Source organism: Meles meles, chromosome 6, assembly GCF_922984935.1.
Source record: "Meles meles chromosome 6, mMelMel3.1 paternal haplotype, whole genome shotgun sequence".
Classification (NCBI taxonomy): Eukaryota; Metazoa; Chordata; class Mammalia; order Carnivora; family Mustelidae; genus Meles; species Meles meles.
In genome coordinates, this window is record NC_060071.1 from 35,657,127 (window position 1) to 35,674,204 (window position 17,078).

Below are 17,078 nucleotides of genomic sequence, written 5' to 3' on the forward strand. Positions count from 1 at the left end.
AGGTTCTCTTAAAAAGGTTTTATTGTGATTTCTTCTTTTTACACCTAAGTAACAACTTTCCCCTAAAGGAATGATAATACATAATCTTTATTCTAAAAAGGATGTATAGATGATGTATTGATACCATCTGGACAGGGGTATCATTGATTGTTCTAAATCAAAATTAAGCTCTTTTTTCCCTTTGCATCCTTGGTGCTGATACCAGCCCAGCCCTTCACTCCTGCTGCTTGTACCGACATGATCTGGCTCTCTGCACACACTGACTTCTCTCAAGAACAAGACACAGGGACTTGTTCGGGATTCCCTTGGACAGGTGCAGCTCGGAGAGCCAATAGGCTGGGCCTCAACTTACAGAGGTTTGTTATCATTTTTTCCCCTCAGACTGTTAGATCTGGATTACTAATCCAGGATTTGTGTTTGCCTTCAGGGCTACCAAGCCCCACAGCTGAGGATCACCTCGGCTAAGCCAGGGCTTCGCCATAACCGGGTTCCTGAGCATGGGTCTGCCTCAAGACTCTCCCTCCACAGAGGATGGGGTCAGTCATCCAGGAGGCCCAAGTCATTTCAGAAGGTAACAGCATCATGTGCCCTGTTGGCATTTGGAGCTACACAGAGCCATGAGCCTTGCATTTAATTCTTAAAGGACCTGTCTGGGCTCCATTCTCTTTCCAGACTGATGGGGCGAACAGGAGGCCATATCGGCTGCAGGCCCCCTGCGATCATCGTCACACATCCTGCGTCCCCTGGTACCCAGGGAACACGCTGGCCTCCTTGCTGCCGGTGTCACGTGAGCTTTCCTAATCTGCTACATCCTCACCAAAGAAACCCCTACTCTGGAGTCATCCTGCTCCTATTTTTCTCTTATCTGTGCTGACGCTTCCGTTGGATGTGCTTCCGTAGTGGGCTCTGGCTCCAGAGACAGAGATGGTGGCTTTGGGAGCTGGGAGACTCCTCCTGCACCTGGTAACAGAACAGGCAGCTTGAGTTCCCAGTTGCACAATTTGGGAGGAAATCATGATTTTTATTGTCAAATTTCAAGAAGAAACCCTGTATCTTCTAGGAGCAGTGGGACTGTGGCATATCTTTGCAGCTGGGAAGTTAGGCCATAGCCAAGAATTACAGCAACAGTCCAGTTTGCCTTCAGTGACTCACTGAGATACATCTTCAGTTACCTGACCCATGCCGACTGATGCAGTCTTGCTGGAATTTTCCCTGCTTTACCGTAACAGAAAGTACTGTCATGCGTTGCTAACCCTGAATAGTGTAAAGCCCCAGTGTTTTAACCACTCACCTGAGCCTGCCAGTCGCTGTTCCCTACTGCACAACTTGCCTTAAGAAAGCAAGTGTCAGTTTGGTCAGCATATGGCTTTTTTCCACTTCAGGAAACACAACTTAGACGTGTTCTCAGTCTGAAAAGTGTAAGCCTCACTTACAGCTGTCATCTCTCTGCTGGCACATGCAGCTTGAACCCCCAAGGACTCCATGAGCTGTGTGGCACCTCCTACCTGAGGGGAGCTTCCTGTGTGCAGCTGCTGAAGACATTGCCTGGCCCAGAGCTTGGTTAGAGCCCAGAGGCTGCTGGAAAGCACCAGCTTTGCTGGCTGAAGTGGTTCGGTGCTTTGACTTGGTATCTTTAACTGGTTTCGTCCAGACTAGTGCCTCCCCAACCTGGAGGGCAGCTCCCAGTTTCTGGGCCATTTCTACCATCTTGTGCCCATGTGGGAAGAAAAAAAAGAGTCACAGATATCACTGGCAGAGTCAAGCCTACCTACTGCTTCCCAGAGGCCTTCCACTTGGGAGTATTCAGCTGAAATCATGTCTGCCAATACTAGGGTTTGAGAGAGGCAGTATTTATTGCACGGAAATCATTCTCCAACAGCGGAGAATACAGATCCCCTTTAGTGGGCGGCACGGGAAGGCATACAGGATCTCAGAACCCAACGATTCAAGGTCAGTGCGTTACAGGGCCTAATTCATGCCTTTCCCAATGAGGGGAAGTGGGAAGAAGCTGCAAAGAGACACAGACCTCAACTCAGTTGTATTCGATCAATAACACAACTAGCCTAATTTCCCCTACTATTTTCTTCAGGGAAGGTTATTCCTCAGGCTGTGACTAATTGAAGATTTCATGCTGCCAGAAACATCAAAGCCAAAAGAGGTATGAACCTTTAGAACACCTTGTATCTGGATTATTTGGGCTTGACTCAAAAGTCCTCAGACAGCCTTGGAGCTAATAAAAGACACACCTCAGAGTCAAACTCCAGAGAGCTGCTGTCCTTGAGCAGATTGACTTTCTTCTCCATCTCCTGGTACTGGGCCAGGGCCCCCTTCTTCTCGCCTTGGTTGTACAGCAGCACAGCATAGTTCAGGTTTACTAAGGGGTTACACCTGTGCCAAACAGGGATTCTGTGAGGCTTGGGATCTGCAACCCGTGCTCATTCAGAGATCCTTCTCATTGTACAAAAAAACAGACAAAAGTGGTTAAGTAGAGACTTCCCCCTTCTACTGCAAGGTGAGAACACGTGTGTGGGGGCCTCTGGAGAAGCATCGAGGAAGTAACTGCCCAGCCAGCCAAGCAGGAGGTAGTGGGAGCAGCAAGTCTGACGTCCCAGCCCTCAATAGGGCCACCAGGGCAGGCTTGAAAAGGGGATTCCCAAGCCTGCTGCCCGGCAGATGCCAGTGGAATGAATCCCGGGAGAGTTGTTTATCTCAAACTAAGCTCAGGGCCTCATCTGCTATTCCAGCCAGCCCGTGGCTGTCAGCAGCCCAACCCCACTACCAGCGCCGTCTCTGGCTCCTGACTGCTGACCTGGGGCTGGAGGCCGTGTCTGTTCCAGCAGAGCCACCGTAGCATGCTGAGGGCCCACGTCCTTCTTCTGCAGCTAGGCAGCAAGAGCAACACCGGGGCTGTGGCGCCACCTGGTGGTTTCGGAGAGTCCAGCCCACCCCCATGACCACTCCCGACAGAGCAGCTTACTTGTCCAGGCGGACGGCTTCTGCGTAGGCTCTCTTGGCATTCTCCGGATCTTCCAGGTTGGTCAGAGCCACTGCAACAGAGAAAGTGGGCACCGTGGCTAGAGAGCCCAGCAAAGAAAACACAAGGAATGTTTCAAGACCACTGTTCATTCATTCCCCCCCGCTTTGCCCTCTCAGCTCCTAGGGTCACCACTAGCAGTCACTTGGCCTGGATGCCCCTGTGTCCTCGGCTTCAACGACCCCTCCCCAAGTCAGCAGTGGCTGAGACCTCCGAATCCTCTTTGTTGCGCTTTCTTTTCTGACACCGCCCTTGTTAAGGCGCAAGTTGTTTCAGGCTTGCCATTCTGTCCCCACAGCAGTGTCTCCACCAGCCCCAAAGCTGCCCATGTCACCATCTGACAAGAATCCTCACTGGTTTGCCATCACCCATAACCATGATCTTTAACTTTTGTTTAGCAAAAGAACACAATCTCCTTTTTAATCAGTATTATCTGGAAGCCTGTTCAATAAAACAAAGGAAACAGAGCTGTCTGGAAGGCAGGCCCACTCCACCTCCTCACCAGCCATCATTCCCTTCCACGGAACACACAAGAGGACTAGGAATGCAGCTGGAAAACCTCAGCCTCTAGAATAAAGGCTAAAGTCCTTTATCCAAAGGCATTCCACTCATGCCGTCTGTGATGTGGCCCCAGACCATCTCTCCTGACCACCCCCTCACTGCACTCCACACACCCCTGTTGCGCCCACGCTGCCATTCTGGGCTGCACGACTTGCTCCTGGCTCCTCGGCCACACTGTGCCAGAGAATTCTACTTTGTGAAGTCAGAAATGTTGCTCATGCCTTACAGTAGGGCTGTCTGTTCCCATTCCTGCATCCCCATCAGAATGGAGCTCGCTTCGTATTCAGACAACCCACAGTGAACCATTCAATTTGCTTTGGCAACCTTCCTCTTATAAAAAAAAAAAAGAGGAAACCCCACAATAATGATCTTTAAAAACCCACCAGGGGGCGCCTGGGTGTCTCAGTGGGTTAAAGCCTCTGCCTTCTGCTCAGGTCATTATCCCAGGTGCTGGGATCAAGCCCCTCATCAGGCTCTGTGCTCAGCAGGGAGCCTGCTGCCTCCACCCCGCCGCCTGCCTCTCTGCCTGCTTGTGATCTGTCAAATAAATAAATAAAAATCTTAAAAAAAAAAAATCACCAGAAGACCACACTGTCAGTGAGAATATGGAAAGTGCTTTTGGGCTTACATTTAGTAAGTCTCGTATGTGGAGAAATACCCCCAGAAAGAGTATTAGTACTTTAATAACAATAGACCAATTAAGTAATGATAATAAAACCAATACTTAATATTCATTGGTTATTTATGTAATCCTCCCTCTCTACTGTGAGTTCTAACCAGTACATAGTGGAAGGAGGACCCTTCCTAAAGCCCAAGATGTTAACACTCAGTGGTATCTGGAACTTAGTTGGACTCTATGTTTCTCTCTCTCTCTCTCTCTCTCTCATTCTATTTATAAATAAACTGTCAAGTCAGGGAAAACAACTGGTAAAAGATGAACTAGGAATGATCTTGATTTAACCTGTTGGTCTCTGAGTGAAACACCTCCAAGCTAGAAGAAACCAGATATTTCTTTTTTCAAGCTCCAGGGCACTCAACTAGGCTCCAATGGGATCTGTGAGGTAATGGCTTCTACGGGACATTTAACCACTGGCCTCATATGATTCTAGATCATTTTCCGTCATCACAGACTACAGGGGGCTCTCCCCACAAATGTCTCTTACCAGCCAAGAGCATGTAGAGCTCCCCCATCTTTGGCTGGAGGTTGATGGCTGCGCTGAGGAAATGGAAAGCCGACGCATACTGCTGCATGGTCAGGTGGACGAGGCCCAAATTATATAGAATCTTCCAATCGAAGGGAGCCAAGTAGTTGGCTCGCTTCAGGCAGCTGATAGCCTGCAGGGAGAGGGGGTACTCGATGAGCAGCTGGGACAACCCTGGCAGCCCCAGGAACTGCCTCTATGCAAGGAAGATGGGGAGACACTCACTGCCACATATTTCTTCTTGCCAAAGAAACACATCCCAATGTTATTCCAGAGTGGGGGACTTTCTGGTACAGCACAAGCTACAACTCTGTATTTCGTGAGGGCAACATCAAAGTCCCCATGGGTCTGCATCATGCTGCCTGCCGCCAAGATGGCCTGAAAACAAAGGACATGAAAAGCTGGTAATTGAGCCATTCCCCAAAGCCTTTCACAGTGAAGCGGTGGTTCTGGGTGTACTCAGCAGGCCCGTCAGCAAGGACAGGACTCCACACTTCTTCCAGGACATAGAAAATATATTCAGGCTCTTGGGACAGATGTTTGGGAGGAATGTCCCTGTGCCCCTGGCTTTCTTTGGCACAGTAAAGACAAAGGAAAAAAAAAAATGTCAGTAACTTGCCCTGGCTCATTTGTTCCTACTTCTAGTCCAGGAAGTCAGTATTTCAGAGTCAAGGCCCTTCCAGTGAAAACAGACTTTCATCTGTTCCCCACGGCCCCTACTTGGTACACCAAATGCTCCAGACAACCCAGAAACTGCCATCTGGCCACTTAAGGTCCAGCTCCTCTGCCACCACCCAGGGGGGTCAGCTGGAGGCCTCCGCAGCCCCGCCTTCTCATTTCTCGGAGGAAAGGTCCAGGCAGGCGCTGGCAGATTCAGCCTACCACGCCTCCCATGATGGAAGAGAGAGGGCCAGGTCTGCACCCTTCTTCAAGGCCTGTTTTGCTGCATCTCCCTCCACGACGTTCATCCACTACATGATCTCAGCCCCAAAGTCCTATCTGGGCAAGAGTTGTCCTCACAAATTCATTAAGAATCCAGAAGTCACTTCCCCAGAGTCTCTTCGGACAGCAGTGTGGAGACTCTGCTCATTTCCTGAGTAACACAAGGACCTTCACCAGCGTGACAGTTTCACTGTCTGCATGACAGGCCTGTGACAGCAAACATGCGCTCACAGAAAATAAGCAGAGCACGAACTTTACCATGTGTTACCATATGTTCATCAAGAAGGGCCATATCTATTTGTAATTTTTCCCAGAAACAGGTATTTCTCAGGTATCCAAAATGCTTTCTAGGGCCAGATCACCTCTGGCAGCAGTGGGAGCAGCTGTGTGAAGGCTCCAGGTGCGGGGTTGGACAGCCTACAATACCTTGTAGTTGGTAGGGTCGTAAGTCAGTGCATTTCCAAGGTGTTCAAATGCCTTCTGGTAAATGCCGAGCTTGGAGAAAAAGCAAACCAGAGAATTACATTGGGGGGAGATAGCAGTCTGGCCAACCACACCCCAATCGATACCCAGGCTTTTTGGTTGTCATGGCAAAAAAAAAAAAGAGCTACAGATACCAGCTTAAAAAAAAAAAAAACTAAACACCCCCGTATTTGTTGATTTGTCCCCTGAAGGTCAAAGTATCTATGTGAGGGGCGCCTGGGTGGCTCAGTGGATTAAGCCGCTGCCTTCGGCTCAGGTCATGATCCCAGGATCCTGGGATCGAGCCCCACATCGGGCTCTCTGCTCAGCAGGGAGCCTGCTTCCCTTCCTCTCTCTGCCTGCCTTCCACCTACTTGTGATCTCTGTCTGTCAAATAAATAAATAAAATCTTTAAAAAAAAAAAAAAAGTATCTATGTGACAGAGCCCCTTCTGGTGTTCCACAACAATGCTTCCCTGGCAGGAAATGGGCTGGTGAGCCTCAATCCGTTGGGAGGGGCGGGGGGGGGGCAGCAGCCTCCAAGCCAAAGCCAGGAATGTCCAGGGTTAAGCTCCTGATTCCCTTTCAAGAAAAACAAAAGATGGAAAGGCCACCCCAGAGGCAGAGCAGGGGCGGGCGGAGCTGAGCAGAGAACTGGAGGAGCTTGGAGGGGGGCAGGACAGGGTGTCAGGGGTCCCGCCAGGCCTGCAGGCTGGTACAGAGAAGTGGAGGCACTAAAAAAAAGCCATTCACATGTGGGGAAATGTGGAGGGGAGAGATTTCTTATTCTAGACAATGCTCGCCACCTCTTTCCCAGAGGACCTGGCTGGGCAGAGGCAGCAAGGTAAGTGGCCTCCAGCCCCAGCCCTGCAGGTGTTCACCTGCCTCCCAGCTTCTCCCACGATGCCAGCTCCCCACCCCCCACCAGTTCTCTGCTCTGCCCTTTCCTTACATGGGTAAGAATTACAATGGCAGTAGCCTCCAACAAACTTATCTGCCTGATTCCAATGCAGAAAAGTGATTCCTTTAGCAAAAAAAGTATATCAAATGCGGAGACCGAGGTTCCTGTGCTTCTACAACCTTCAGCAGAATGTTTAAGTGTTCAAGTAAAATCAAGGTGCAGGGATGCCACAATCCATACAAATCCAAAAGCATTTCTAACATCAGTGCATAAATAGAGTTCTCATTACCTGCAAATAGAGTAGTCCTAAAGTTGTGAGAAGTTCCGTATTTTCTGGTGAGAACCTGCAACACACGGACCCACACAGAGTGCTCAGAAGGAAACAAGATGCGGATGACACACCGAGACCCCCGCCCGATGACGCGCCCTCACGTCGCACCTGGAAACACCCTGGCGCCTCCTGCTCCCCATGAAAATTCCTGAAGCTGATTTGGGAATTTCCTTCAAAAGACGGTCCTCTCAACCCCAGCTACAAGACCGACTGCTCAGCAAGAAAGAAATGGGACTTAGAATCCAGACTCCTTTGTCAGGGCCCTTCCTTAGGGCCAAAGTCCTAAGAACCACCTATGGAATATTCGCTGTGACTGTCCTGATTATACTGACACAATTCAAGACTGACACTCCATGAATCAAGTCCGTCTGAAACACAGTTGTAGCCAGTTCCCTCTCGTAGGCTTGGGGGTGGCGGTTGCTATTTTGTTTTTCTGGCCTCACTGTACTGACAATGCCAGCATTTTCCTGTGTGTTTAACATCCCAGTGGCCCTAATGCTCTGCTCTCCACATTAAACAAAAAGTCATACTAAACAACCAAACTAAAAAACAAAGGAAGATACAAAGCAGCTGGAGGAAAAAATTAGCCTTTGGCTTTGGGGAGTAAACACTGACTTAAGTAAAAGATGATTTGCTTCCCCAGTCCCTCACTGATCCTTGCCTTTGTCATAAAACCCAAGCCACACTGAGCTGAGCTGTTCTGTTTGTAGGACCATCAGCAGTTTCAACAGTGAAAATGCCAAAAGGCAAGGAGCAGCGCCTCCTGCTTCTAAGGAATGAGTGGGGCACTGGTTACCTAGGGGGATATCAGACCAGAGGGGCCAAAGCCCCAGCCAGTGGGCACCTGAGCTGGCCAGAGCTTACTCAGTTCAACAGAGTATCTGCCCTTCACTTTCTGCCATAGCAAATATCCACTTTGATCACCTCCCTCCCACAAACCAATTATGTAACTTCTTTGATTTTGGTGGCAGCCCCCTTGGTCCCCACCAAAATGTGACTACCATCTCCAAAGCAATGCGTCATCAACAATGGTCTCCATTCTCAGCGAGGTTCCAGATGTTCAGCTGTCCCCTTTTTCCACTGGGAATTTTATTGACTTAAGTCCTTGATGAGCCCCTGAAAGAATGTCACCCTCCAGATTTCTGTGAGCTAATCTCAAAGAGACAACTTTAAAAGGCAGAAGTTGGGGATCAAGGCTTCCACCCAGCACCACAGAAGCTTAAAATATGCTACAGGAGCTCCTTCCTACTTGTCCCTGTAAACTTAGCCTCTTGCTGACAATCTTTGTTAGAGAGGAGAGAAAGAGAGAGCACGAAGTGGGGAGGGACAGAGGAAGAGAGAGACTCTCAAGCAGGCTGCCTGCTGAGTGGGGAGCCCAACGAGAGGCTTCATCTCACAACCCTGAGATCATGACCTGAGCCGAAATCACGAGTTAACCAACTGAGCCACACACACAAACCAAGGGATTTTTGTATCTTTTTAGACACAAAATGTGGTTGAAAAAAATTCAGAAGAGTGCTGCGACTGATATGATTAGAAAAGTGACTGCTATGGTAGAAAACAAAGGTAATTAACAGAATTCTAAGTTTAGTTCAGAGACTAATTATCAGGAATTACACACTGAGGCCACACATCCTGTTAAGTGACAAAACAAACAAGACCCTATACAAAAAAGAAAAGACAGTATGTGTCCCTAGAGAAGAAACATTGAACACCATCCTGGAAAAGGAGTCCATTCCATTATCAACAGGGGTTTGGCCTACCCTCATGATGTTTAAAAAAAAAGGGGGGGGGGCGCCTGGGTGGCTCAGTGGGTCAAAGCCACTGCCTTCGGCTCAGGTCATGATCCCAGATTCCTGGGATCGAGCCCCGCATCCGGCTCTCTGCTTGATGGGGAGCCTGTTTCTCTTCCTCTCTCTCTTTGCTTGCCTCTGCCTACTTGTGATCTCTGTCTGTCAAATAAATAAAATCTTAAAAAAAAAACAAAACAAGATATTGGTCTCATGCTAATAAAGGCCACACGTTTATTAGTGAATCAAGAGATTTCTGACCCAGTGTCTCTGGAAACAAGATCTGCTACAAAGTTTAAAACCACAAAGGCAGACTACAGCTGACTGCAAAATCCACCCGCTCCTTCCTCCCAAGCACATGTGTACCCACCTCCCTTGCAGCTAGTGGCCACCTCACCTCATGAACCATGGGATATGAGCAAGAATGAGGTGTGCAACTTCTGAACCATTAAGATACTCTGAGCTGCTAACTCAGTGGTTTCCTCTATCACCGCCCCTCACCACAGCCTGGACCACGGATCTACCTTAAGTAGCTTCAACCATGCAGGTGAAGGCAAAAACTGGAGGAATGGTGGATCCCGGACTGATCTCGTGGAGCAAAGCTGTCCAGCTAGGCAGACTAGCCAGACTGACAGGTGAGAAACACACGTCTTCTTTATGTAAGCAAGCCTCTGGGAGCTTCGAACCTTAGTTTGAGTTTTACTCTGAGTTACATAACTAGGAATCCATCACAGTAATCCATACTCAGTCTTAAGCTTGGGGGTTCCTATGTCTGCTCCCACTGATTTTCTCATTGCCTTAAAGAAAACAGACACACTTACTCTACTGCCTTCTTGTAGATTTCGATGGCCTTGTCCAAGTCCCCCTCTAGCAAGTGGATCCTCCCCAGCATTATGTAAGTCAGATCGTGCCTGTTAAGATGGAGGGCGTTGTGCAGCTGCTCTTGTGCCTGACAAGATTGATGGGAGTAAAGAGAACCAAATCACTACCACAAAAGGACAATGGCTTGGTGTGGCTATCAGAAAGAGCTCCCCCTGTACTCAGGCAGGAACATGACATCTCAGCAAACAGCTCCCACTACCCAAAACCCCTAAAACATCCAAAACCGCTTGCTGACAGGACAGCTGGCAACATGAGTTGTCTGCCTCTGGAGCCATGTGGCAGAGTTTTTCATACAAGATGACTAACCTTTCTGAGTGTCTTCTGCTTCTTGATACCCACACCCATGACTCATACTTCCTAATTCAAAGGAGTGTGAGAGGAGAATAGAGCACTGCCCCGAACTCCATCCCTGCTGCACCGCTGACCAACTCCACAACCTTCCCCCGGTGGACCTCATTTTCCTCACCAGTATTTGGATAAATGAATGAACGGACTGTTCTCATTTATTCACTCAACATGTATCCACTGAGTACCTATTCTAGGTACTAGGGATACCAGAGCTAACAAAACAAACCCCTTGCTCTGGAAGAGCTTTATCCTAATCGATGACCAAAAGAATTTAAGTCATTAATTGATTCAACAAGTATTTACATCAATGTCAAGTATTATATTTACTCTGTCAGCTTTACAGTAAAATCTAAATATAATTCTCCTAATCAGTACAGGTCTGACCAAAGACCAATCCCACCTCTCCCCTGGCTCAGAATAATCCTATGAATAGAAATGTACTTGCTTGGAATATTCTCTGAGGAGAAAACGCTCCTAAGCAAGCATGTAACACTGTGGATCTGCCCAGGAAACAAGGAGACCCACTAAAAATACAAGTTCTTAGGGGCGCCTGGGTGGCTCAGTGGATTAAGCCGCTGCCTTCGGCTCAGGTCATGATCCCAGGGTCCTGGGATCGAGCCCCACATCAGGCTCTCTGCTCTGCGGGGAGCCTGCTTCCTCCTCTCTCTCTCTGCCTGCCCCTCTGCCTACTTGTGATCTCTGTCTGTCAAATAAATAAATAAAATCTTTAAAAAAAAAAAAAAACGCTAACTGTCAGAAATCAAATCCACTTAAAACTTAAATTCATTTCCAGTAATCTTAAAAACTGAAATCATTTGCTGTCAGAAAGTAAGATAGCTCACACAATCATGATTACATTTTTAAGACCTAAAGGTTCACTTCTGATATGTAAGTTTTACTGAACATTTGTTTCTATACTGGAAAATCACACTAGGGATGGAAGAAAAGAGGGGAGAGAAGTAATTCGATTGCCATTCCCTCAAAATATTTCTAGAGTTTGTCATTTTCTTGCTAAAATCAGAAATAAAAAAAAGCTGGAAAACAGATAGATGAAAAATGAGAATAAATACGGGGATAAACGTATGACACTTTCAATTTTGGTTGCCAAAATCTCTACAAGCACTTCTCAGGAATACTACACCACGCGCGATGGCGCCCCTGCAACAGGCAGCCCCTTGGTGGGCGCCCCAGCCCGGCGCTCAACCGCCACCACCATTCCCACACAGTACCTTACTGAACTGTTTCAGATAAATGTAGCAGACTCCCAGATTGTGACAGATCTCCTACACACAAAAGAAAGTAAAACAGCACAGGTGTAAACTCCACAGTCACTAACAGAATGACCCAACAGGCATCTAGGACTGTTACTGTCCAGCAAAGTTGACATTTTAAATGGCACTATAGGTAGTTCTTTTACTAGATTTCATACTTAAATACATTTAATTCTACAAAATGAGTTAATATTAAAAACTCAGCTTATTAAGAGATAAAAGCAGAATAAGCAGGTGATCTTCCTGGATCCTAGAGATACATACGCAGCCCAAGGCCTTTCTTCTCTAAGAGCTGCCCCCGCCCTCTTCTCCGAAGAGACTGCCCACAGCTCCTACTCCCACCCCTGACGGGTGGGTGTGTGTGTGTGTGTGTGAGCATGTGAGCAGGTGCGCACATGCGCACATCCGTGTGCCAACCAGATTCCTTCTCCTAGGACTTCACGAGGGGATGTGGACTCCGGAACCAACACCACCTCTGGAGGCCGCTGAGGCAGAATGCATGTCATTGGAGCCAGTCTGCTGAAGTCTACAAATGCTGGCCCACAGGCCAAATCCATCCTCTGCTTTTCTCGTAAATGAAGTTTTACTGGAGCACAGCCACAACCACTTGTTTGTTACACATTGCCTACAGAACTTTCACGCTAGGACTTTAGAGTTAAGTAGCTGCATTAGAGACTGTATGAAGCCACAATGCTTAAAATATTCACTAGGCCCTTTACAGAAAGTCTGCCAGGCGATGACCTACAGAAAGAAAAACTGAAGCAGAAATGCAGAGTAGGGGCGCCTGGGTGGCTCAGTGGGTTAAAGCCTCTGCCTTCGGCTCGGGTCATGATCCCAGGGTCCTGGAATCGAGCCCCACATCAGACTCTCTGCTTAGCAGGGAGCCTGCTTCCTCCTCTCTCTCTCTGCCTCCTCTCTGCCTGCTTGGGACCTCTGTCTGTCAAATAAATAAATAAAATCTTTAAAAAAAAAAAAAAGAAATGCAGAGTAGCTGGTGACTGACAGCTATCCAGGTCCAGTTCCCTGTAAGACGAGCCTGCATGTCCTGACCTTGAGTTATACAGAGTCTCTCAAGTTCCCTCGTATTGAATCTCCCTTTATCTGCAGTAGCTTCAGAGAAAGAGGGAAGCAAGGTGAGGAAAGGAGGAAGCAGTGAGGACTTCTTAGTAGTAGTGGAGAGATGTGGAAGCACATTTAGACCCAGAAGTGTCCCTGTCGGAAGAAACACAGACCCCAGGGATCAGAGACAAATGGTTTACAATGTGTTCTAAGTCCCCTAAAATAACAAAATAGGGATCACTGATGGAGTACCTACTTCACATCAGGCTCTGTGCCAGATGGTTTTCATATATTATTATTTTAATTTCCCCAGCAAACCTGAAACACAGGTATAATGATTCTGATTTGAGAGGTAAGAAAATTGAAGGTCAGAGAAGTTAAGTAGTTTGCCTAACTTAAGACAAAGTAAGGTGTCAGTACTAGGATACTTTGTCCTTTTTTAGGTCTACATCTTCAGGAGAATTTCAACTATATATAAATGTAGACAGAATCACGATGGATTCATCACTCTGTTTGTGGATGTTCTGCTGGTATTTTGTGAAGTGGGGTAGATGGGAATATGGATTGGATCGTTGCAGGGACAGAGCCCGATTCAGGGCTCAGTCCCACGACCCAGGGATCATGACCTGAGCCAAAGGCAGAAGCATAACAACTGAGCCTCCCAGGCACCCCAGTCATCACCTTGATATTGCTGACTCCAAAATGTGCATCTCTAGCCCGGAACACTTGAGTTTCAGATTCTGTATCCAGGCATGCACTGGACACATCTCAATTTAGATATCCTACCAGACACTAACACTCCTCATGTCCATAATCTTAAAGACAGGATTTAGCTCTGACTGGCTATCATCCTCCTCTCCCAAAACTGCCTTCTCTTCCTTCCTGTATTTCCTGTTCTAGGTGATTGTCCCATAATCCACCAATCCATCTTTGCATCTCTAAGGCATAGCCCAGTGGCTATCATGTAGCAGACGCTCATTTGTTGGAAGAATGACTAAATGCATGGAAGAGTAAATGAATCTGTGAATCTGTGGTTTCACTTTGGCCTTTAGCCATAAAGTACTTGGTGGCTTCTCTGTCTTCAGACCTACAGAAGTGACCAACAAACTGAAACTTCTTGAAAGCAATAGTGCCGTTAAGAACTGCAGGGAACTCCAAGCTCGCTCTCCGTATTAACCAATCAAATCCTTCACACACAGATAGGTCTTTCCAAGAGTCCTCAGCTACTTGGAAAAAAAACAACAAAAAAAAAACAACCAACAGCCTGAGAGAAAGAAGAACCAAAACAAAGAGAGGAAGGAAAAGAATTCTGGAAGACAGAACAAAACCTCAAGAGTCAGACACATGGAGAGGCTCTGTCCCTGAATGTACAGCAAAAAGACAATGAGGGAGAATACGTGCGATGCAAGTGAAGAGCCACAGGGAACAAGTACAGAACACGCTGAATACAGAGGAAAAGGGTGTGGCACCTGCCAATGCTTAATATGCACTCTCCCTGCTGTCCTTCCTATAATACCTGAACTTTGTTAAGAGTGTCAATGTGTCCAATGTAAAAACTACACTTTCCAGCCCCCCTTAAAGGGGTAAGGGTGGTTGACGTCACACAAGTGGCAGTCTGTTGGGGAATTCTGGGAAAGCTGTACTTTCCTAATATAGGCCATGTCTTTGTCTCTTTGTTGCTTCCTTTTTCTCCCTGCCTGGAATGATGATGTGATCTTAGAGCTGCAGCAGACACCTTGTGACCATGAAGAAAAAGCTTCAGCCCTGACATCCTTGGACCACCAAGCAACTACTCACCTGGATCTGTTTCATGAGAAAAAATAAACCCCTAACTGGTAAAGCCAATGATTAGTCAAAATTTTTATTGCTGATACAAAGAGATAGATAATGGAGGAGAAGGGAAAAAAAATCAAAGCACTACTCAAAGAAAATTTCCCTGACTCCAAAGGGGGCAAGGATCCTAGAGAAAAGCCAACTGGGTCCACAGATAAGGGGAAAAAAAGAAAAGAAACACTTCTAGAAAACTCTGACTGGTATTTCAGAACTCCAGTGATAAAGAGAAAATCCTTGAAGCTTCTAGAGAGGAAAGTGGAGTTATCAACAAGAATCAGACTGGTGGGCGCCTGGGTGGCTCAGTGGATTAAGCCGCTGCCTTCGGCTCAGGTCATGATCTCAGGGTCCTGGGATCGAGCCCCACGTCGGGCTCTCTGCTCCGCAGGGAGCCTGCTTCCTCCTCTCTCTCTGCCTGCCTCTCTGCCTACTTGTGATCTCTCTCTCTGTCAAATAAATAAATAAAATCTTAAAAAAAAAAAGGAAAAAAAAAAAAAAAGAATCAGACTGGTAAGAGACTGCCATAAAATCAAGTAGCAATGTCTGCTAAGTTATGAGGCAACATGATTTTCGATCTTACGTTTAGTTAAACCATCAGTCAAGTGTGAGGATAAAATAAAGATATTGTGGGCATGTAGGTATTTAGTAGCAGTAACAAAAGACAGCCATATGACAAACGGAACCATTAGCATATCACTAATGACAAAGAACTTCAAGTTCTCCACTTACCCAATCTTTCTGGTTAAGTTTAGCTGCTTCATTATATACTTCAGTGGCAGCTTTATGTTTTCCCAAAAGAAATCTGTGGAAGAGATACATTTTCTGGAATTAACTCGAAGCTTTTACAGGACTAACTCCACTAGTCCCTCATTTGACTTATATTCCAGCCAGGAGAGAATTCTGCAAGCCTCTTCCCTTTTAGCTGGCTGTGCTATTCTGGCCAATGAGGTTGGCATATGTCAATAATAGAAGCTCTTTTGGTAGAAGCTGCACTGCCTGCTGTCCCAGGCTCTTGGTCTCTACACCAATTTTAGTGAAAGTCTTCTGTAATTTACTTTCTGTAATGTACCACCAATATAGAACAAAAAAGAAACAAGCTAAAGTTTATATACCAGTTAAGCAAGGACTGCCAGCATTCATCACCACCATCTACTTAAGGGACATCCCCTTCCCTTCCAAGACTAAATCTCTTGCCTTGATATTGATCACAATTCTGAAGAGAGGAAAAGGCAATCTGGGCCTCTATGCAAAGACAGTGCAAGTATGAATGACAGTAGGTAAGAAAGTGGGGGTGGAAACCGCATGGGACACCTTGTGGCTTCAGAACTGAAAAACTACCAGTATACCTAACAGCTTATGAAGACTGGAGGTTGCTTGCATCCAGGAGCTGTCAGGGCATCCACTCACAAACACTATGTCAAGTATTATACTACTGTATAATAATATACATAATAAATACTGTATATAATAATGTTGTATACCATGCAACACTACTGTGTTGGAACAGCAGGTGCAAAAAATGCTACAGATGCCAGCAGCATAAGGGGACTGAGGGAACAAGATGTCACCACTTATACGATAAACAGTATCAGTCTTCCCCCATACACTACACCATATAATGTTTGAAATACGCATTGTTAACTCATCTTCTCAAATTTCAAAATCAATCCACTCTTCAAATTGGATCCCAGTCTCCCTATTGAGCAATTCTTCCTCTCTGCATCAAGCTGCTCAGGCGGCCAGAAGCAGCCCCGCCTGAGAACGCACTCTACAGTGTTCTCTGTGAGTGTGCCGGGACTTGCTGGCAGCAAATACTCACAAAGACCTGGCCACCTGCTTGAGGTTATCGGCACACTGAGGGCTGAGAACAGCACACGTCTGAAAGAGTTCTAGGGATTCTTGGATGTTTCCTTCCAGGCGAAATATTAATGCTGCCAAGAGACAGAAAACACAGAAAAAAAAAAACATCATATCCTGGGGAGAAAAGAGTCTGGTATCAGAAAAACTGGAGAAGAAGGAATTAAAAAATCATACCAAAGAAATCCTTTGGATAACTATATCTTTAACACAATCAGATAGGCCTAAATAAACCCTATGCCCTCAGGTAGGCCGAAACAAATAGCAAAGTGGTTGACAATCTAAAACTTTTTTTAAATAAGATATCTCAAACCTACCTACTCCTCCATTCCCAGTATCCACCATGCAGATAATGAGGTGCCTTACAAATTATCCTACAAGTTCTTCATAATAAGGACATTCCTGGGCTTCTGCATCAAACACTCTATTTATCATGATAATTCAGACTTCCGTCTATCAATTTCCAGAGTATACCAAACAGGGCAAGAGCAATCAGGGAGATTCTGGCTGCGAATGCACTAGTATGTTGGACTTGGTTTCAGCACAGCAACCACTCTGAATCAGTAATTTTTCCCAGGCTTAAATTTTTGGAAGAATTTACATGTGTAA

General features: G+C 46.6%; 1 protein-coding gene across 2 annotated transcripts in view; it reads right to left on the minus strand.

Annotated features, from left to right (window-relative positions):
* The window catches only part of BBS4 (Bardet-Biedl syndrome 4), a 55,057-nt gene continuing 37,979 nt past the window's right edge, over window positions 1–17,078 (minus strand). The window contains exons 5-16 of one of the 2 annotated variants that reach the window (XM_046009186.1): window positions 16,432–16,543; window positions 15,342–15,414; window positions 11,682–11,735; window positions 10,044–10,171; window positions 7,391–7,445; window positions 6,166–6,234; window positions 5,023–5,175; window positions 4,759–4,930; window positions 2,978–3,074; window positions 2,247–2,388; window positions 1,506–1,707; window positions 1–960 (exon numbers count right to left, since the gene is read on the minus strand). In XM_046009186.1, coding sequence (XP_045865142.1) covers window positions 851–960; window positions 1,506–1,707; window positions 2,247–2,388; window positions 2,978–3,074; window positions 4,759–4,930; window positions 5,023–5,175; window positions 6,166–6,234; window positions 7,391–7,445; window positions 10,044–10,171; window positions 11,682–11,735; window positions 15,342–15,414; window positions 16,432–16,543 — 1,367 coding nt within the window. In that variant the 3' untranslated portion in view covers window positions 1–850. The remainder of the gene's footprint in view (window positions 961–1,505; window positions 1,708–2,246; window positions 2,389–2,977; window positions 3,075–4,758; window positions 4,931–5,022; window positions 5,176–6,165; window positions 6,235–7,390; window positions 7,446–10,043; window positions 10,172–11,681; window positions 11,736–15,341; window positions 15,415–16,431; window positions 16,544–17,078) is intronic. The other variant, XM_046009187.1, reaches the window with a different exon arrangement.